We start from the raw sequence: 20,842 nt of genomic DNA, 5'->3' as shown, positions 1-20,842 counted from the left end.
AAACAAGGGACAAAATCAACTGGGAGATAATTTATCCGGATTTCATAAAAGCTTTTAATCTTGGCCTGCAGAATAGATTGATCTGCGAAGACAAGAATGAATACTGTGGATTGATCAGTGTAGTCAGAAAACACAACAGAAGGAGAGCAAGAGGGAAGTTAATTAAAATTTGGCTATGTACAAGGAAGTCCCATGGTCCAAAAGAGTGAGAGAGGAACTCACAAACTCTGGGTGCTCGGCTCTGCCTTATGCTTCATCTGGAGGAAGGACTTACTCTGCTTTGTTAGCACCAAATTACTTGGAAAGGCCAGACTAGCGTAGAAGTTGAAGTGCCCCTTCCCTTGCCCTGCTGGCTGACAGTGCTGTGTCAACTGAACATCTTCCTGGTTGTGACTTTATGTGTTTGCGTGAGAGGAGGGATCATTTGTCATGCAGATTCACCAGCTAGAGCCTGGTTTTTTTTGTAAAAGCCCATTTTGAATGCAATCGTTTTGACATTTGCTGATCGTCAGCTGAGCAGCTAGAGCAGAGCTCGTTCCAGGTGAGTGGCTTCTGGAGTGAGGCAGTGAACCAGATGCATCTGGGTCTCTGTTCTCTGCTGGGGGGGGCACACGGACGTCATTTAATTTGTCTCTCTGTAGACATGTCCGTGAGGGGCATCTCTTAGGCTGTGATGTTCTCCGAGCCTGCAAGATGAGAGGGGTCCTTGAATGGTAGAAGCATTTTCTGAGATTTCTTGTCAGCTGTTGATAAATTGGCAGTCGGGGGGGATTCTCTGCCCTTCAGTTCCAGCTTTCTCTCTAGAGCAAATGAAGTGCTTTGAGATCTCAGGTGAAAAGCTGCATTACACTGTGAGTGAGAGCTGGAAGACTTAAATACCTTCCTACAAGCCGTTCCCTATTGTAGCCGCTCCTATTTGTATGTGCAGATTTTGCAGTCAAGAATATCATTTTTATTTTCAGAACGGAGAAGCATCCTTGTTTGAGGTGAACATCCGCTATATTGGAGGACTGCTGGCCGCATACTACTTAACTGGAGAAGAGGTTTGTATCAGCATCCCTGTGTGTGTGTCTCAGTCACCAATAATGAATTGAAAGGGTTCTCCAGCAGCTTTTCATTGAGCATCAGATAATCCCTCCATAACAACAGGCTAAACCTATCATTTTTATGAATATTGAAATGCCACTAATGTTCTTTTAATTAAATCTCACATAATTACCTTGCATACACCATGCATGGCTCATCAGCAGAGATCTTTTCTCTGGTGGGCAATTCTAGCAAGGCACATTTTCAGCTGAATACATTGCTCCCCAGTGCAATGCCATTTGCAGTGATCTTTGTCTTTGCACTTCTTACTTTGTACTTACTCAGTACCCTAAACATAAGCAATATTTCATCAAAACAGTCCAGACTCTGCCCTTCAACTAAGGGGCAGCAACTGATTAGTGACAAGTGCTCCAAATTCTATCAGGACAGTCCTTCTGTAGCAGTGGTTTGGAAGATGAAGTGCCCTGCGGAGGAGGGACACTCCTTGCTCTCCAGAGTAGCAGAGGTTGGGGCCTGATGCTGCAATCTGTGTTTTTATAACCAGATTGAAATTTTATACCTGGCTATAGAGAGATGAAGAGATTATTCCTCTGCTCTGGAAAATTTAGGCAAGCAGAAATTCTGCTTGTTGGAGGAGTTTTGTGGGTGAAGGAACTGTGAGATTGGCTCTAAATGAGAGGTCAGCTCCCACGGAGCATGGCTGTCTACCATGGTAGGATGGGGTGGCTCGTCACTGCATAGTGCAACCATTGATCTGTGGATTCACAGGAGCTGCTCTGTTACTAAGGCTGCATTTTAAATGAGTTCCAGGAATTAGTTCCCTCTACAGTTTCCCTCCAGGGAAGACTCAAAGGTTCAATGTCCCGGCTCAGGGCCTGTCTCGTCGCAGCTTTAGCAGACTTCATACCAGCAGACCCAAAAGAAACCATATGAAACCATAAAGCTTCAGGGATGACCCTTTGTAGTCAGCAGTGATGCAGCAGCCAGGGCAGTGCCTGTCATATACCCAGGTGGTGACACCAGGATGAAACACAAGAATTGAGACCCCGTCTCTTGGCTTCTCTTTCTGAATCAAACCCACCTCCTTGTGAGGGTGTCACAGGCCTGCAAGCCCACATGTTTCCTCAGTGCTGTATTTTTAGAGCAATAAATTCCTACTTTCTTTGAAGTACTGTGACAGCTTGGGTTGTATAGGGGGGTTAGAGGTAAAAGGCTTGTGCTTTATCTCGTAAGTCACTTACAGGCTTCCCTTGATCAGGACTAATCTCTGAAGCAAAGATTAGTGCTTGTATCAGTTTGTCCCAAAATAATTGTGTATGGTAACTTTGTGCTGCAAGCCACCATAAGCTATAATTTGATTTGAAAGCCAAAACTGAAGCATTAAAAATGGAAAAGGAGCAGCTTAGACATGAAACCATGAAACCTTCCTGAGAAAGATTGCAAGTAAAAGACTGTGTGCTGGAAATCATGTTTTTTGCAATAGGAGATAATACCAGCTAGGCAAACCACTGTCATAAATCTGATATGCTGCCCCTTAGAAAAACTTGCTTTGATTTAATTTTACCATTTTACATCCCTGTGTCCTCTGCCACTTTGGAAAAAGAGAAGCATTTGTTCCCTAGAGGATGCTCCTTGGGTCAGTTCATACGAAACCAAAGAGACAAGGCGAGGGCAAGGCTACTGCCAGCATTTGTAGTGGGCAACAAAATTTGAAGGGGAGGCCTTTGGCTGCAGGAATTCATTTCTTGTTCTGCTGGTCAAAGGGGATGTACTAATTCCTTGACCTTTATTCAGCTGTTTAGATAGCCAAGGTCTGCATGGAACAGGCAACCGGAGCTGTGCTGGCAACAGTCAAGCCCTGCATTAGCTTCACTTGCTGATCCTGAGAGGTCCTTGATTTCAAGAGAAGATCATGTAGAACAGGGTTGATGCAGTCCAGATTTTGAGCTAACCCTTGGGTGGAGGTTCAGTGGTTGGTAAGAACAACATCTGAGGAAGGCTCCCCCAAACCTCATGGAACTGTAGCCACTCTGTTTTTCCCAGCCTCATTGGTTACTGAATTCCAAGCTCCTGTCCTGGATGTGCATGGGTGGTAACAGAAACACATCACTGAATTTTGCTACTGAGGCATTTGGGATTTCTTGTGAGCTCATTTGTTCTGACTGATATCATCCAGGTTCAGGATTTGCTGGGAATCTTGCGACCGGCTTAAAGTAGATCTTCAGAGACCACACAGATAGATGCTGAAGTTCACCACGACTTTTGGTCCAAATCCACCCAGGAGTGGATTGACGGCAGCTGCATACATGAAATCACAGATTCTTATAGTGCAGTACTTCCCTCTTTCATTCATGACATGCTTGAAAAAATGCATTTCAAAGAATCCAATGTGACTAGTATTTTCAAGCAGTCTATCAAATATTTATCCTCTCTTCTTTTAACAGGTGTTCAAGAGTAAAGCTCTGGAACTTGGAGAGAAACTTTTGCCAGCTTTTAACACCCCTACTGGTATCCCCCGCGGCGTCATAAATCTGGGCAGGCAAGACACGCGTCCTTATGAGCATGTCTGTTCGTTCCTGAGTGTTTGCAAAAGACCAGGACCCAAGCAGGAACAGCAGCAGTTCCTCAGAGGTGCCCCCCACTAGTAGAGTTTCTTCGAGGTCGTTTGTTTTGCCAACCCAAACCCAAGAGGTATCTTGGCAGAGATTGCAGGTGACTCAAGTTAACCCCAGCTGTGTTTATTAATTTGGTGGCTCTCTGTAGTTTCTTCCTCTGCTTTTTGACAGGGCTCTCTGCTACAATAGCATTTTCCTCGCTGTCATTTCTTTAAAAGGATATTTGTAATCTGCACGTAGCGTGTAGCACACTCTGTGTTTTTGCAGTCTGCACAGCTAGATGCATGTGAATTTACCCAGCCTCCATACCTAAGGAAGTAGGAATTGGACTGGAAGGGACTGGTAGGCATTTTTGAGCTAGACAGAGCCTGTGGTGGGCTCGCTGCTGGCAGTCCTCAGCCACAGTCGCAGTGTTTTGTGCCAGCTAGGCAGCCTCCTGCCACAGGGGAGCTTTGGGGCAGCTGGAGGCCACTTGGCAGAGATGGGAACCAAGAGGCTGGACTCTCAGAGGCTGAACCTCGATCATAGATGGTGTTCCTGGCCATGAAGGGTTCATTTTGATACCTACTAACCAATCCCCCAGGGAAAAGCTGCATCAGGCTGAAAGGCAGGCAGCAGGAAATGTGGGTTAACACAAGCCTTTCATCCTCACCTCTTGCAACACGCAGAGCAGCAGCTGTGAAAATCTTTCTTAGCCCAGACGTTCTGTTTGGCTCCTGTCCGCGTGAAGCACTGGGCTGTCAGATGCTTGACTTGGGCTGATCCTTGCTCAAATATCACTGTCACCCTTCAGTTGTCTCCTCTGCACATGATCCCAGGGAAAATTTGATCTACCGCCACGATCACTTTAATTGTTTCTTTTTACAGAGGAGACATTCTGCTTCATCCGTGGCTGATAAAGGCTTGGCATGGAGTAACCTTTCACAGAAATGCCAAACCCTCCCCTGCCCTTTGTGAAGACAATCGAAACAGACTGTGCCTGCCTAGACACTCCCCAAATGTTTTGCCAATGACCTTGACTAAGAGCAAAGAAAATCAAAATAACAGAGCCTGAAATCCAGAGCCCACGTTACAATTTGGAGCTCTGGCTTCAGAGCCATAATATTGCTGGGAGGGCCTGGAAGTGCTGATGGATTTAGGAGCGAGGACGAAGCGAGCTAAATCTGTATCCTGGCTATTGCAGAACCATGACCAGCCAAAGCTTGTAAACCCAAAGGGGAAGGAGTCATTCAGCATGAGGTAGATACGGATGTGGAAGCAGAGGTGAGTGAGATGATGTCAAGAGAGGGGATTTTTAACCCAGAAGTCAAGGCCAACCCAAATCTCAAGAGTTTTGCAAGAAGAAACTAGGCCCACTTTTATTTTTGTAAGAATTGCTAGTTGCAGAGAAGCCTCCACAGCTCAGAAGCAGCAGGTTTACAGCATATGGAGCGTTTCTGCTAGTGGGGGGTCTTGGAGCAAGGAGGGAGGACTAAGAGTGAGATTCAGAAATTTAAAACAAACAAAAGCTGGCGTTGCATTAATTCCGAGTAGATGTTTTTGGGGACACAAGTAGAAAGACCCTCCCTTTGTTTTTCCTATAGCCAGCTGGCCTTATCTCTTCCTGTCACCCCGCACCACCTTTTCCTCCTGTGTCCCTCCACTGATGTGCTTCCTCGCGGCCTTCTGTTTTCACAAAAGACCTCGTATCACATCTCGCACAGGCTTGTTTTCCATCCTGCTAGTGCAGTGGCCACATTTTCAGCCAGCTCCTACCATACACTGTCTTTCTAGCTGCTTTTCTCTGTCCTCCCTGCCTGCACATTGTGCTGTGCTCTCTCCCGATGCCTCCTGTCCTGGCCCCCCTTCTCATCTCTCCCCAAACCCTCTGCCCCTCCACATTCCTCCTCATCCTTCTTTCCTGGCCACCCATTGACTTAGCTGCTGCTCTGGGTCTCTGTGAGGGAAGGAGATGAAACAGCCACTTCCAGCACATGGAGCCACTGCAGCCAAACAATTAAGATGCATGAATTTGGGGGGCAAAGTCAGCACTGGACATTTTCTTTGGCTTGGAAACTTCGATACTTTGAAAGGTAGTTTCCTCCAATATGTTAGAGCATGGAGCAGATGTGAAGACTCAGTTTGTGCAGCCTGTAATGCTGAAAACATGTTTCCCTACGGGGGGGTCATTTCAGGCCGCTCTTTAACCCGGGACCACGTTGCAGAGGGGCCGTTTGCAGCAGCCCCCTCTCCCGAGGTGGCTGTGATTTGTCCCCAGCCGCGCGGGGCTCCTGGCCGCGCTGTCCTTGCACTTGCTGCGTGTTTGGGCCCAAAGTCCCCGGCAGGGCCGTGGTGGCCGCAGTGACCCCAGGGAGCCGCCGTCAGGCCGGACACCGGGAGGGCCCTGCCGCGGCCCCGCTGCTCTCCAAGGCCCTGTTGAGCCGCATGCTTTTCCCCTCCTGCTGCGGAAAGATTAATTTGCACCTCCTGCAAAGAGCAGCGACTTGTTGCGGCGAATCGCCACGGTTTCAGGCGCCATCTAGTGTGTCCTGCTCCGGAACTTGGGATCGGGATCCCCGGTTCTCCTCAAGAGACCTGCAAAGCGGCAGCCTGTCGCTTCCGAGCAGCTCGACCAAGCTGCCCTGGGCCAGCACCTGCACGGGCTACTTTAGGAGCAAGGCCCTGAGGATATAGGGCACTTGTCCTGTTCGGGAGGTGCAGAACTGAAATCTGTAGCAGTGGGGCACAAGAAGGACCTGGGCTGCTGGAAATGCAAATCCAAGGAGGTGCACATGGTTGTTAAGGCTAGGAAGAGCCTCTGCCCTTCTGTGTCCATTAGTTAGATTTTTTTTTTCCCAGGATAAAGCAGGGAAATGATGACCTCTTGAGTCCTAGAACCTGCTCCTTGCTTTACACCAAGGAGCATTTTTCTCCATCACTGCATTTTGCATGAATTGGTCAGAATGAGACATCAATATCAGGGCTACAGGGAGGGAAAAAAAGGCTGAGAATGGATCCAGTAGGTCAAAAATAGTGGTGGACCCTTTATGTGGTCCCTGTTGGTCCCTGGTGTGCGTTGGTGCATGTGGTGTAGGCACAGTCTGCACTGTGGCTGTGGGATGACCCCAGCTTTATTTGCCTGCTAATGAAAGCTCTCCTTTCTGTCCTTGCAGCGGCATGAGTTGGAGTTGGGGCTGGGCATCTGCCGGCAGCAGCATCTTAGCGGAATTTGGTACCTTGCACTTAGAATTCCTGCACCTTTCGGAGCTCTCCGGCAACCCGGTGTTTGCAGAAAAGGCAAGTACTTCCAGCTCCGTCTGCGGTGAACTGGTCTCACACCTGGAGCAGAGCAGCGCTTTCCCTGCCCACAAAAATTGTTCCCTCTGCCCGTTGCCAGTACAGCTCAGCAGAGAAGAAGCCTTTGACAGTGGGACACATGTCCCAACACCTGTCCCCTGCAGGCTCCAGTCCTCAGAGCATCCTATACCAGTCGAGGGCAGAGATCACAGCAACTTCTAACTGCAGGTCCCAGCATGCAGGCTGCCAGGGAGGCAACGGCCCCCAAACTCTCCGTGTCCATTCACACTTATTTTGGCTCTTCCACCTCCCACCCACCGTTGCAGGCAGCAACAAGAGATGGGAATGTTTTCCCAATGTCTCACTGATGTGAAATTGCACTAAAAACCTACCTAAAAAGAACCCTAAACACAAACAAAATGAATCCGTCTGCTGGATGCAGGCTGCAAAGCTAATTGTTAATTCTGATATCCTAATAGTGTTGCCTTGTACTTGCAGACCTTTCCACTCTAAACAGGCATTAAATGTTATGCTCCAGCTGGTAACATTTCTGCTGAGGTTTCTTGTATAGGAAAGGCCTGACAGTTGACATATTGGATTCCTTTTGTATACCTTGTAGCTGAAAATCTGTTAATATTTCACATTACCTTGTTCCTTTTTTCTTCTTTTTCCTTTTTTTTTTTTTTAAGTTATCTTGATGTGCATGTGAGAACAATTTTTTAAATATGCTGTTGGAAACCAGCAAATCTTTAGCTTGCACTGCATGTCCCTGAGGAATCAGTTTTGAGGGAGAAAAATTGTTCTAGTTAGAATCTGAACTGCCCTATGAGCCCAAAGGAAACGGGGCTAGTCCAGAGCTCCACAGTGAGTGAAAACAAAGAGTAGTTCTGAGATTACCAGTAAATGGCTCAAAATGGGCCTTTCCTTGCGTATTGGTCTGTCAGTTCTCACTGAAACAAGAAAAGAATTTGCAGAAGAGAAGAGATGAAAGAGAAGGAAGAAGCTAAAGAACAAAACAGAGTAGTATGTAGGAAGCGAAGGGTGGGGTGAGCAAGAGAGATGTCGGAGGAGTGAGCAGGGAGGAATAGCAGAGGGTGAGGGGAAACAAGAAACCCAGGAAACTCTGTAGGCAAGGTACAGAAAGACTGGCAATTTGAAATAAAAAAAGACAAGCTAATGATTCTTGATGATGAATTACTCAGAGCAGGGAGCGGGGAGCTGAGAAAAGGGCAGTGGAGGAAAAAGGTTGTGGGGAAAAAAATGGGGGAAAGAAATGAACGAGGAAAACAAAGAGAGGAGCTCTGAAAACACAAGGCAAGAAGATGCAACGTTGCAAGCTAGAATTGCATCCATATTCGGTGTTCAAATTGTTCTGTTTTGAGCCAGGGTCAAGCCTCTATCCCCAAAGTAACACGTTTTCATCTCAGACTCATAACCCAGCTAAAGGAGAAGGGCAGAACCTTTCTTGTGGACTCTCCTGAGCTGAGCATGCCTTGTGTGTGCCACAAAAAATGGATCGCATTCAGCCTGATACCCTCTGAGAGAGAAAACGTGGGATGAGAGGGGCTCAAGCAGCCCATCGCGTGGGAAATGGCATCAGAGGAACACATCAACTCATTAGCTTGCAGCTTGGGATTGTGTCATTTTAGCAGGAATAAAGTCCATCTGTGTCTTTTATCAAACATGTCATTAATATGCCAGGCTACTAAACTTCAGTAAATATTATGCAGCCTGATGACTTACTTGGAAGCGCAGACTTAAGCCTGTAGCCAGCTTTTGGCGTACAAATTGTCTAATTTTATAAAAGGTTTAGAATGTATTAGCTGCTCTGTAGGTTATAATAGAATATTTATGCTGCATACCATTTAACATCATCCCTTATGGGAAAGGCCTATTGGATTTAATGGGAAGGAAACCAAGGGAGGTTTTAGAGAATAAGTAAATCTGTTCTAGCATATTAAAGGAGCTGTCTGTTGTTGAAATTAAGGCCCCAATTCATCAGGTTAAGTGAGCACATGGTGAATTTAAGTGCCATGTGAGTCACTCATCCCTGCCACTCCTTTTCCTTTGGATCATGGGAAAAAAACCCACCCACTACCTCTCCTGCATTTCCATCCAGATTACAAACCCAATCCGTGGGATTCCTTCTGCACTATTTACTTCCAGCGCTTTTCCAGCTGGGGCTTCATGGGGTTCTCAGAACCATTTCTGAAAATCCACAGAACTGGCTAGAGACTGTACTGAGGATCCAGGAGGAAAGTTCCTCCATCACAGACCCTTGGAGAGCAATATTGCCGGCTTCCACTTGTTTGATGATTCACAACGTAATAGGCTGCTGTGCTCGTTCAGCTAGGCATGAGAACCAAGGAGCCAATCTTCAGGGGCAGAGCAAAACTGTCAGCCTTTTCAGGGAAGTGACATGATTTTTGTGTCTCATCTCTCGTAGGTGATGAACATCCGCAAAGTCCTGAATAAAGTGGAGAAGCCGCAGGGCCTTTATCCCAACTTCCTCAGCCCGGTGACAGGCAACTGGGTGCAGCGTAAGTATCAGTCTGCACTGAGTCCCGCCTGGAGCATTTCTGCCTTTCCATTATCCTTTAGGAAGATATAGCAACTGTCAGAGCAGCAAGCCAAGGAAATGTCTTGTCAGGCAGCCTGTTATACATGTGATTAGATAATGTGACTCGATTTGGAAGATGCAATATAATCATCGTACACTTAGTCCATCAGCCTTGTTTCCAGCTGAGTGTCTCACCTCCACAAAGAGAATTAGAGCCTTTCCTTCACAGGGGAGATAATGGTACATGGTTCATCACGTAGATATTAGAAATCAGCACATCTCTGTGCTACCTTATCCTACAGTTTTCATATAGTCTGTAGGGCTCCTCAGCAATTGCTTGTGAAGGCTGTGAGCAGAAGCCATAGGAGATTTGCTTCCTAAGTATGATGTATCATATAGGGATCCATTTGGAGAGGCAGGGGCTTGCAGAGTTTCAGATCCCCCTGGTATTTAGCACTCTGTCTGCCCCAGATCTTTGACCTCAGCTTCTCCTCTGTTAGAGATTTGCTTATTTTGGCAAAGGATGTTGCTGGATTTCATGTTTCTCTTTCAAAGGAAATAAAAGTTTGCCCTTCAGCAGAGCTGTTTTTAATCTGTCAGTGGATTATATTGCTTAAGCGGGTTTATTTGAGTCATTGCAATATTTTCTGTCCCTGTGTCTTGCTGCACTGGTGGCTCTCCAAGATCACTGTAGATCTTCCCAACCACTGTATTAATAGCTGTGTTTGTAACTGGCAGGCGGCTGCGTGGCTGCATCATCTCCTCTAGGGCCCTGGGAGAGCAGTGGCTGTGAGCTGTGAGCCTGACCTTCGACTGCCACATCAGCACCAATAATGGTGACTGACAGGGCTTGGCTTGAAAATTGTCCTAACGCAGCATCCTGGATAATTCCCACTGTCTCATTAAACCAGAGCTGTTCTTTGATAAAAAAAAAAAAAAAAAAGTTGTTCTGTGATTAAAAAAAATAGATAGGCTTCCATATTCAGCCCATTAGTTGATTTTCCAAGTTATTCCTTTGCTGGTTCATCTTCCCTCTGTATTTGTCTCTGCAGAGCTGTTGCAATATGCTGCACTTGAGAAGTTAATCTCCCATCCCAGTGTACCCCCGAGGTGCCGTTTTCTCTAGACTGTTCTCAGCTGGGAGTCACCATGCACATTTTCCCATACACGAGCCTTAATCCTACCTGCTCCTTGGTGCTCAGAAAAGATGAAGTTTCAGTCTCTCGGTTTTGTTGTTGCCATAACTGATGGTTACCAAATCCTTGGGAAACTTAAGAGCTGTGCTTTTAATTCGGAGGGTTAAAATACTTAGCTTGATGCTTGCTGTTAATCACTTCTGCCACTAATTTAATTCTATTTATATCCACAAATCTGACTTCATTTTACTGATCGGCTCCCACCCTTTGCTGACATACAAAGGGGCTTTTTGCTGAGTCTCAGAGCTTATTAAAAGTAGCATCTGATTAGTTCATTTAGGATAAGGCGGATTATGCAAAAGGACTTTAGATATCTTCTCTCCTAGACTCACACATCATAAAGACACCCCGTGGCACAGACTTCTCCTGGCAGTTGCTCATTTTCTGACCTGTGGTCCGAATCCGTATTCCAGTGTGGCAAAATGCTGCTAAGCATCTTCTGCACCTCCGAAATGGCTAGCAAGAAATAGATTGGGACTAAAGACAGGAGACAGCTGCTGCCTGCTGCAGGGATGTTTCCCAGAGGTGCCAGGCTCTCATTTTCTCTCTTGCCATTAAAGCTCTTCGCAGGAAGCTGTTTCTTTTTCTTGGAATTACTGTGATTTTCTTAAAAGGTGCATCTTCGACCTGGCCGAATGAGCACATCCTCTAATGAAGAGGCAATGCTCTACCTCGTCTGAGTGCATTTGTTACCTCTAGAAAACTAAAGCACAGTCCCCTGCTGAAATAAAAGATTTGTTTATGCAAAGTGCCTGAGAGGTGAATGCTGGCAAAGTCATGCCATATGGAACACAATTATGTACCAGAGCTCCTGCTTTGGCGAGTTTATGAATGACATACTTAGGATCACAGAATTTCTCTTTTAAAGACAGACTGTGCAGCTGGTGTTTGTAAATAGTCTGTCCTCTTCTCTGAATTCATACATCTAATCTTGTTGTTTTGCTCTGGATTATTCTGTGGACCATTGGACACACTGTATCAGGGATATTTGCTCTTCAGGTCAGGAAAATGCGTGGCTGTTATCTCTCCTGTTGGTAGGATTTAGCACTTAGAATAAGCCTCAGGACTTACATACATTGAAAGGGAAAATAAAAATCTGAAAAGCTGCTTCAAAAATCCTGCTGCATCTGCTTATGTCAAAAGTGAGGAAGCAGGCAGATGCAGGGGTAGACACTTTTAATTAATAGAGTTGGTTCAGTCCTTGGTGGGTAATTTGTCTTGCTCTTATTAAAAGGGGAGTTCTTGGCTGCTTCAAGGAATTAGTGCTGCTCTTCACCCTGTGGTATAGTTTAAAGATATAAATCCATCCAACAGTTCCCCCCAGGCAGAAACCTGCAGCTGTCATGCCCATTTCACAGTGCCATTCCTTAGCATCCTCCTCTCCAGTAAGGTCAAAGCATCGTGCACTCTGAGCAGATAGCCTTGAAAATCTGATTTCTCCAGAAGAAGATATTCAGTGCACATCCTTGCACCCGACTTTATCGTTTTAATACGCCAAGAATCCCAGCCTTCCCCGGGAAACAGAGACCCACCATGAGCCAGGAATACAAATGGCAGCATGCAGAGGTCCTGTAGCGGTCCCTTGCTGGCAGCCCTGTCTGATCCAATATGCATTTTCCCTTTCCCGAGGCAGCGAGGCAGGACCCAGTGCCTTCATATAGGCAGAGATCCATCAATATCTGCCATTGCTCTCATCTTACTAGGCTGGGATTTATGATGGTGGCTTCATAAAAAGAAAGCACGTTCAAGTTAGAGTGTAAGTAACTGTTGCAAAATAAGACCTCTGAGTAGTTTTGGGAAGGGATACTGATGCTTTATAAAATGACAGAACATTTTTCTTCTGATTGCACTTTCCACCTTTCTTCCCTTTTAAAAAAGAAACTGCTGCAAGCTCTCCCCAGGAAACTGAAAAGAGAGAGGAGAGAACAAGGGCATTAAATAGGACATGGTTGTTTGCTCTTTGTAAAGTGACTGCTCATTGTATATTATGAACCTGATGTTCTTTTTTGGCTTTCCTATTACAGATCATGTCTCCATTGGGGGGCTTGGGGACAGCTTTTATGAATATCTCATCAAATCTTGGCTGATGTCAGACAAGAAAGATTCTGAAGCTAAAAGGATGTATGATGATGCGCTAGAGGTAGGGAGTGAGTTTCTACTTTCTGTTTCTCGTGGAGACGTTGTTCGCTAGAGTGTTGGAGGCAAATGGGTGTTAGCTCTTTGGGTTTGTTCAGTATTCACTCCCCACGCTGTCCATGAAATATCCTCATACTCTGATCTTCATCCTTTTCAGGCAATAGAAAAGCATTTGGTGAAAAAGTCTGCTGGAGGATTGACATACATTGCTGAATGGAGGGGTGGCATCTTGGATCACAAAATGGGCCACTTAGCTTGCTTCTCTGGAGGCATGATAGCCCTTGGAGCTGAACACGCTGGAGAAGAAAAGAAGCAACATTACATGGACCTAGCTGCAGAAATAACAAACACGTGTCATGAGTCTTACGCACGCTCAGGTAACCCGGGTGGGCTGCCTGGAAAACAGGACTAGGGGAGAGTCCTCAGGCTTAGGAGCCTCAGCTCTTGCGTGGCAGAGGATTGCAGCAGGGTTTTGGGCTCCAGCAGTGTTTTTGTCCCTGCATATGACACTCACTTTCCTTCTCTAGGATCTCCAGCAGGGAGGGCAACAACAGCCCTCCTGCTTTACACAACAGACAGCTGGAGCAGAGGCAGCTGAGAACTGCTGTGGCAGAGCTGGGAAATGAACCCTGAACTGAGTCCTGCTCCTGCATCCCAGTTGTAGAGCCTGCCTTCTGCCAGCAAGGCTAGAGTTTGAGCCTGTCCTTTCACATTGTTTTGCAGACAGGAAAAGGAGATGAACAGTGATTTGGTGTAGGATGTCCCACTGTATGGAGAAGAGCAACTAAGAAGCCAGAGTGTGTTGGAGACCTGTACCCACTGCTTTAAAAGCAGTAACATCTCTCCTCGGAGCCTGCAGGCAGCAAGCAGTAGTTGCTCTCCAGGACCTCGCTGACCATGTCTGTGTGTGCTAACAGTTCCCAAAGATTGAACTTAAGGAAAAATTTCCTGACAGTGAGGGTGACAGAGCGCCAGAACAGGCTGCCAAGAGACGCTGTGGAGTCTCCTTCCCTGGAGATCTTCAAAACCTCCCTGGACACAGCCTGTGCCCCGTGCTCTGGGTGACCCTGCGTGTGCAGGGGGTTGGACTAGATGATCTCTAGAGGTCCCTTCCAACCTTAAGGATTCTATGATTCTGTGATTGTTTCACGCCTGAACCACATCAGCAAGTCCATATTGGCAGCTGGTACCCGGCGTGTTTGCCTAATAACTTCAGGCTACACTGAAATTATATTTGCAAAAAATTCCTTTTTTTTTCCTAGCACTTACAGAACTGAAACAAGCCACCCGAACTAATAACCCTGTGGCTGTGAGTGCCTGGAGCCAGTTTTCACCTTCAGCAATATCCATCAGCACAGGAAGGGCAGTAGCGACTCTGCCCACGCCGGTTACAGAGCTGTCATTTCAGCAAGCTCATTGTTTTGCAGAGAATTGCCACGCATGTCACCCGGGCTGCAAACAAACAATGCAGCTGGCAAACAGCACAGGCTCCTGCACAGCCCAGAGGGCCTAGAGAAGGTGCGCACAATAGTTAGAGAAATAAAATGAAGCTGTTAAACACAGCCCTGTGGTGAACATGTGCGTGCTGCAAGGGAAACCTGATGTGGCACGATCACAGGCAACCTCTAAGCTCATTTCACTGTATCTCACACAGGGAGAGGTCTCTGGGTTTGTAAGGAGGGATCCTCGAGCAGATATTGGCAAGAGATCGCCCCTGCCTTGATAGTAGCTCTTGGGCTGATGGTGCTGCACCAAAATGACCACTCTGCTCATCTCACCTCACACAAGGCTCAGTGTTAAATGTCTAAAGTCTCAGCAGCTTCAAAGCACCTACCCAGCCTGTTTTCTTGCTTGCTCTCCAAACTGGTGACTACCTGCGTGTGGTTGTGTCTAGATACCAAACTCGGCCCCGAAGCCTTTCGCTTTGACACTGGAAGTGAAGCCATGGCAACGAGACTCAGCGAGCGCTACTACATCCTGCGCCCAGAAGTGGTGGAAAGCTACATGTACATGTGGCGGCTGACGCACGATCCCAAGTACCGGCAGTGGGGCTGGGAGGCTGTCAAGGTACGGCTGGAAACCCTGCAGGAATAACACTTGCAGGCTGTTGCATTCTTGCAAGGATCTTTTTCAGTCAAGAAAAAGAGCAAAAATGATTTAAATTGCATTAATTACTAAGACACATTAGCAATGGTGCAGAAATACACAATTTCAATTCAGTGTGGCTTCTCTGCTGATCATGGAAAATATTTTCTTCTCCCTTTTGATCTGTGTTAGAATCAATCGGTCAGTGCAAGCTGTAGAGGTTTATGGAGAGAATGCTGCAGACAGCAAAATCTGCTATTAATGAAACAGCCCTTGTGCTGGAAATATGTGAACTGCTCAGAACCACTGGTTTATAGTTGGCCAGAAAAAAAAAAAGGGGGCAAGCCTGGTTTTGCCCTTCCTCTTATCCTATCTTCTTGTGCAAAGACCTCCCAGCCAGCAAGACCCTCACCTCTCTTTCCAGTTAATACATTAGCTAGCTGGCTGCTGCCCCACATCCTAGCAGGGACCGCGCTTCAGTGGCAGAACTGTCCCTCGTCTAGTGCCCCGGAAAAGAGGCTCTGCCAACAGCGAGAGTTGCCACTTGACACCTCTCGTTGCTTTGTGTGTAACATCAAGGTCAGTCAATCAGCCAACTTAGTCTGTATTTCTTTTGCTGTTTCATTAGAACTACATTTATTCCTGCCATGCTAACAGAAGCTACCAGAAATCTGGGATTTGCTTCGTAAAACTGATTTGTGATGGGACTGGTGAAGATTAACGAGTTACTCCATGCTACTGTATGTTACTGACATTTCTTTTTCCTTTTCAGGCCCTGGAAGAACACTGCAGGGTAGAAGCAGGTTTTTCTGGCATCCGAGATGTTTACAGCACAACCCCGACTCACGACAACATGCAACAGAGTTTTTTCCTCGCAGAGACTCTGAAGTAAGTATCACAGAAGCCTTTCAGAACAGCGTAATTCCCACATCATCACTGCTTTTGATGCTCTACCTCTTTCTGCATAATAAGTCTTTTATCCTCTGCATGATAAGTCTTTTATCCAATCTGCAGAGTAGATTGGACAAGATTATAGGTGCTGCAAAGCTTTAGTAACTTCTTTCTGCAGAACCACTGCTGTCATAGGCACTCTGGTTCCTGCTTCTGCCCTGGATTTATAGGATTCTTCCTTCAATCCAGAGCTGCTCGAAGCAAGTGGGAGGCCCAGCTGACCCCTCTGTCAGGCTAATGCTCTGAACAAAGAGGAGGCCAAAGGGGAGGCATGAATATGACATGATCGTGCTTCTCAGCTCGTGTTCAGCTGATCTCATGCTTGGCACAAATCTGCCTTTGCTGGTAGCTCGAGCTCATGTTTGTGGCTGGCAGGGCTTTTTGTGCATGCTTGGAATCCCACGTGAGCTGCCTAAAATCTCCCCTTGTGTCTGTCTTCCCCCGCGCTCCCGGCCACCTTTGCCGTACGACTCCAGGTACCTCTACCTTCTGTTCTGTGAAGACGACGTGCTGGCCCTGGACGACTGGGTGTTCAACACAGAGGCTCACCCCCTGCCAATCAACCACACGAACTTTAAAGCTAAAGCGGGTGTGCAGTAGTGAGACATTGCCCAGCACCTGCTTGCACAGCCTCGGCAGGTTACTGCATTTCCTTTCCATTAAAGGAATTTGTGTTGTTCCTAAAATGGTATTTTGGGGCACTAGTCCAATTCCGGACAGTATTATTTCCGGAGATGAAACCGTGACATAAGCACCTTTTTTTTTTCCTCTGTGAGGAGCTCTATTAGCCTGAAAATGAAATGTTTATTCTGGGCCATATTGTACACAGTTCATAGACATTCCTTTATACAGAGAATTTATATGAAATCCACTGACTTTGCTCGATAGTGGCCAAAGGATTGGAAGTTTGCCATAAAATAGACTTTCCCACACACATACACATCTTTCCTTTCATATTTTTGTTTTTTTTCCTTCCTTTTATATACTGTTGGATTTTATCGCCTTTCTAATTAACAGTTTTCAATATACTGTGCTTTCTAGGTGGTGTCAAAATTGTAACTAAATCAAAACCTGTCTGCAAAATTCTTGATCCTAATGTATTTTTATATCATTTTTTTCTGTGCTCTTAAATCACATTTATCATACATCACATCTCCTTTAACTTTCCTTTGTACTTTTTGTGTTTTTCTACTTTTATTTGGAACTAAACGTTATGAGTCACTTGTAATAATTTCACTGCTGTAATAGTCAAATCTGTGAAATGGAATAAAAGTCTTGTAAAATAAAAAAGCATGTTTGGGTTGATCCTGCTTTAAAGCCATCCGTCAGAGACTTGTTACATCATGCTGGAAATGACTAGGTGACAATAGGGGTTGATTTTAAGAATGTTGCACAATAGATGTTGATTTACAGAGTAATCTAGTCAGTGTATGGGCAGTAATTCCAGGCTGCGCCAGCTCTTTGAAATCGCTTGTTTGCTGTCTGATACAGGTTTGCAGGCGTTCTACTAAACGTTTTATTTTCTAGCAAAAAAAAAAAAATCCCAGCTGAATTTGATCCTTGGTATATACTATTTCTGGAATGAAGCTATAGGAGAAGAAAGGAAAAAAACTGAAGCCAGATGCTTGCATGTATCCTGCTCCTGCACTAGCTCTTTACCACGCACATCCTTGCCGGGACGCTGCGCAGACCCACGACGTTCCCCGCTGCTCAGCTCTGACCCTGGCGGCTGGGAGCACCTGCCTGGCAATTCCAGCAGCGAGGGCTGGATCCTCTTCAGCTTCCTTCTCCCTGTGGCCCTGCAGCATCTTTTCCTCTGGTCACCGCGAAGCTGCATGGCCCTTGGTGACAGAACATTTCCATTCTTGTGAAAGAAAATTTGGTTTATTCGGCAACTTGGGAAGATAAAGTTGCTTTGAGCATGCTATGAGAACAAAAAGATGTGTCTCTAAATTCATGCCTGTGTAATTCCCCCAGAGAAATAAGGTTGTCAGACAGGGACTTAACATTATCCCAGAGATAAAGATAGTGTCTGGTAAGCTTGGCCTAGAGGAATGGTTGTTGGTAAATAAGCATCTTGGGAGTGAGCTGTCTTATCCAAGGGATTTGGATACTGGGAAGTCAGTTTAGCCCAGAGGATTTTTATAGTGGATTAAGGAAATTCCATAAATAAAAATGCCCTGTTCTTCAAGTAACTCAAAATGCTGACAAAAATTGAACGTCCCCCTCCCCGCTGCCTAAAATAAGCAGCATTGCTCTAGCTCCCCTTAGAAATAGATCCTTGGTATTGCATTAAAACTCTGCTCACTTTCTCCTCCACACAAGTGTTCAGATACGGCAGTAAGCAAGTATGATATTAGTAAAATATGCTTCTGGAAGAAAGCTGCTGCTTTTCTGCAGTTCAGTGGCATCAAAAAATAGGAAGTTTCTTTAGCTGCCCAAATGCCTGACAAGGTAAAGCTTATTTTTGCCTACCAAGACACTTTAAGTGGAGCTCAGCACCACTCACAAAGAAAAGTGCTTGCTGGAAATGACCATAAAATCTCCTGTCTTCCAGACCAGAATTCTGCAAATACTTCTGCCTGTGCTCACAGGTATCTACAGAGGTATATTCCTGAGGACAGAGATTAACTGCAGGTGTAAAGCACATGCACGTTTAGCAGGAAGAAAGGTTTGCTCCGAGGAGCAGCTCTGATCCAGGGCCTGGTGCTGGCCCCTACCTGGGATTCCTGCCGTACAGACATGCAGGTGATGGGAACGTAGCCCTTAGGGCAAGTGCTGAGATCTCATGTCCCGGGTCTTACTCCTGCCCTGTGTACTTCCTTCGTATGTGAGGGGGGAATCCAGTGTTGATTTATGGTGGTTTTTCCACTTTTGACTCACTTTTCCAGGAAATGTGACCAGCTTAGGTTGTGTCTCTGGCTGGCTCTTGTTGCCTGACCATTCAAGGAGATAAGACAAAGCTACCCAGAAAACAAATGCATCTTTTTGTAACCTACAGTTCATTTTTACAGCATTATTAAATTCCCCTGGAAAGCTTTCAGCACAATTGGGTATTGAATTGAGAAGCCTGGCAGTCTTAGTATTTTTCCACATCTGTTTTGATGTGATCTATTTATGTGATCGTTTCAGCTGTGATGCATCAAGTGCTGGCTCCCAGCACCAGCAGCCCCAGAGTTTCAGCAGTTGCTTCAGGTCACAGTTGGGTCTGTGGCTTCATTCCTCATAGAGCAGGAACTGTGCTGTAACTAGCAGTGCAAAACACCCCTGCATTGTAAATGCTTCTGATTAAATTGACTGATTGGTAAATTTTGATTAATCCTCTATCACAGGAATTTCCTTTGGTATAAATGTGGGCCACGGATATTTAAAATTCCTCCTGAGTGCTGTAATCTGTAATCTCCAAAACTAGCAGTGTGGAGCTAGGAATTGCTGGTATTGTCCTTTGAGAAGGATCAGTTCCCAGCAGATGCCCTGAGTTATTTCACCTTTTGTCTTTCAGTCTTTAATCTGTCATCATTATATGGTAGCTGCTGACACTGGCAGTGGTTCAGATGTAAAGTAAGTCGCTCGGCTTCTTGTAAACTGTTGGGTATTTTGGCTGTGACGGCCAGCCTGGCACGTCTCCTTCCTCGTGCCGGAGTCTGCGGGCTTTGTCATTTCTTATCACCTTTTGCTCCTGCTTGTTTCCCAGACAGCCGAGTACATTTATCCTGGTTCAAAGCTATCTCATCCCATTACATTTTGTGCTCTGAAGGTACTTGCTAGGTTATTTAAGGCAAGTGAAAGCTCTCCACACCTCGCTGCCCAACCTAATGAATCCAGTAAGTTGTAAAGCATATGTGCTTAAAGAGGCCAGCTCATTCGCACTGTCTCTGCTCCCTGACGTTTTTCAGTGCTCTGTTAATTCCGTTCCTCCCATCTCCTCCCCACAGGTCCAAGCACCAGTTCTGCTTCTTGTGCTGATGAGGAGCTAGGGACAAATGAGCATGGGGAGAGTCTCACAGACCCTTTCCTCTAGAGTGGCATGAGGAGCCTCCTGCCTCTGCCCTCGGCTCTGCACATGTACAGCACCGATCTTTCTCTCCTGTCCTGGGAATTGCTTAAAACTCCACGTATTCCTGCCCTGTTCCATCCAAGATTACCAGCCTCTTCCTGCTTCCCTGATGAGGCTGCCACTGCTTTCCTCATCTCCCAACCAAAATGCTCTAAAGCAAAACCATGGGGCAGGCTTAGGAGAGGGCAAGAGCTTCAAAGCATTAAATGCTTACGCTCCCTGCTGCCCTTTGAGACATGCTGCGTCGTTAGCCCGGCAGCAAACGCACTAAATCTTCCCGAGCAATCGGGATTTCGGTGGCAGGGCAGATTGTGTGTGAGGACAAGCGAGAGGCTGATTTATGGGGAAAGATTAAAATGACTAAATACATATTTCTCGGCCAAGCCACTGCTTGGGAACAGTGTGACAACCGCGTAGGAGAAGCTGAGAGCAAGGAGATGGGGTGACCAGAGGTTTGTGAGCAGGAGCGATGGCGCTGGGCAGTGCCACGGTTAATGCCGCTTGGGGCCATGCCACGGGGACAGGGCCCGCACGGGGCCCCACGGAAGCTGCTTTTCCCAACGGGACGGACGTGGGCTCAGGGTCTGGTGGTGCTTCCCCACTGTGCCCCACATGCGGAATGAGCACTTCCCAGCTGGAATTAAAACATGGTTAAAAGCAAAAGCCCCCTGAGAAGCTCTAATGAGATGAGAGGCGTTGTGATGCCAGGAAGATGAATGATTTCCCCTAATAACAGAAAAGATATGTGTATATATACATAAATACATATATATAATGTATGAAACATATATATACATATACACACACATATATGTTCCTGTGGGAGAGGGTCTTAAAGCGGCCCCAAAGCGAGGGGAAAAGCGGCGCGTTGGGGGCAGGCCGGGCCGCGGCGGCATGGGCGGCCTCGCCATGGGCGGCC

The 20,842-nt window shown here is 46.3% G+C and overlaps 1 protein-coding gene across 1 annotated transcript in view; it reads left to right on the top strand.

Moving 5' to 3' along the window:
* The window catches only part of MAN1C1 (mannosidase alpha class 1C member 1), a 56,455-nt gene extending 39,353 nt beyond the window's left edge, over window positions 1-17,102 (top strand). The window contains exons 4-12 of the mRNA XM_026043376.1: window positions 963-1,043; window positions 3,492-3,586; window positions 6,815-6,938; window positions 9,385-9,478; window positions 12,719-12,834; window positions 12,988-13,207; window positions 14,725-14,897; window positions 15,688-15,803; window positions 16,343-17,102. Coding sequence (XP_025899161.1) covers window positions 963-1,043; window positions 3,492-3,586; window positions 6,815-6,938; window positions 9,385-9,478; window positions 12,719-12,834; window positions 12,988-13,207; window positions 14,725-14,897; window positions 15,688-15,803; window positions 16,343-16,466 — 1,143 coding nt within the window. The 3' untranslated portion in view covers window positions 16,467-17,102. The remainder of the gene's footprint in view (window positions 1-962; window positions 1,044-3,491; window positions 3,587-6,814; window positions 6,939-9,384; window positions 9,479-12,718; window positions 12,835-12,987; window positions 13,208-14,724; window positions 14,898-15,687; window positions 15,804-16,342) is intronic.
* The last annotated feature ends 3,740 nt before the right edge of the window (window positions 17,103-20,842 follow it).

This window comes from Nothoprocta perdicaria, unplaced genomic scaffold, assembly GCF_003342845.1.
Source record: "Nothoprocta perdicaria isolate Ctin4 unplaced genomic scaffold, notPer1 scaffold_33, whole genome shotgun sequence".
In the NCBI taxonomy this organism is placed as follows: domain Eukaryota; kingdom Metazoa; phylum Chordata; class Aves; order Tinamiformes; family Tinamidae; genus Nothoprocta; species Nothoprocta perdicaria.
This window is presented reverse-complemented; position numbering and strand designations above follow the sequence as displayed.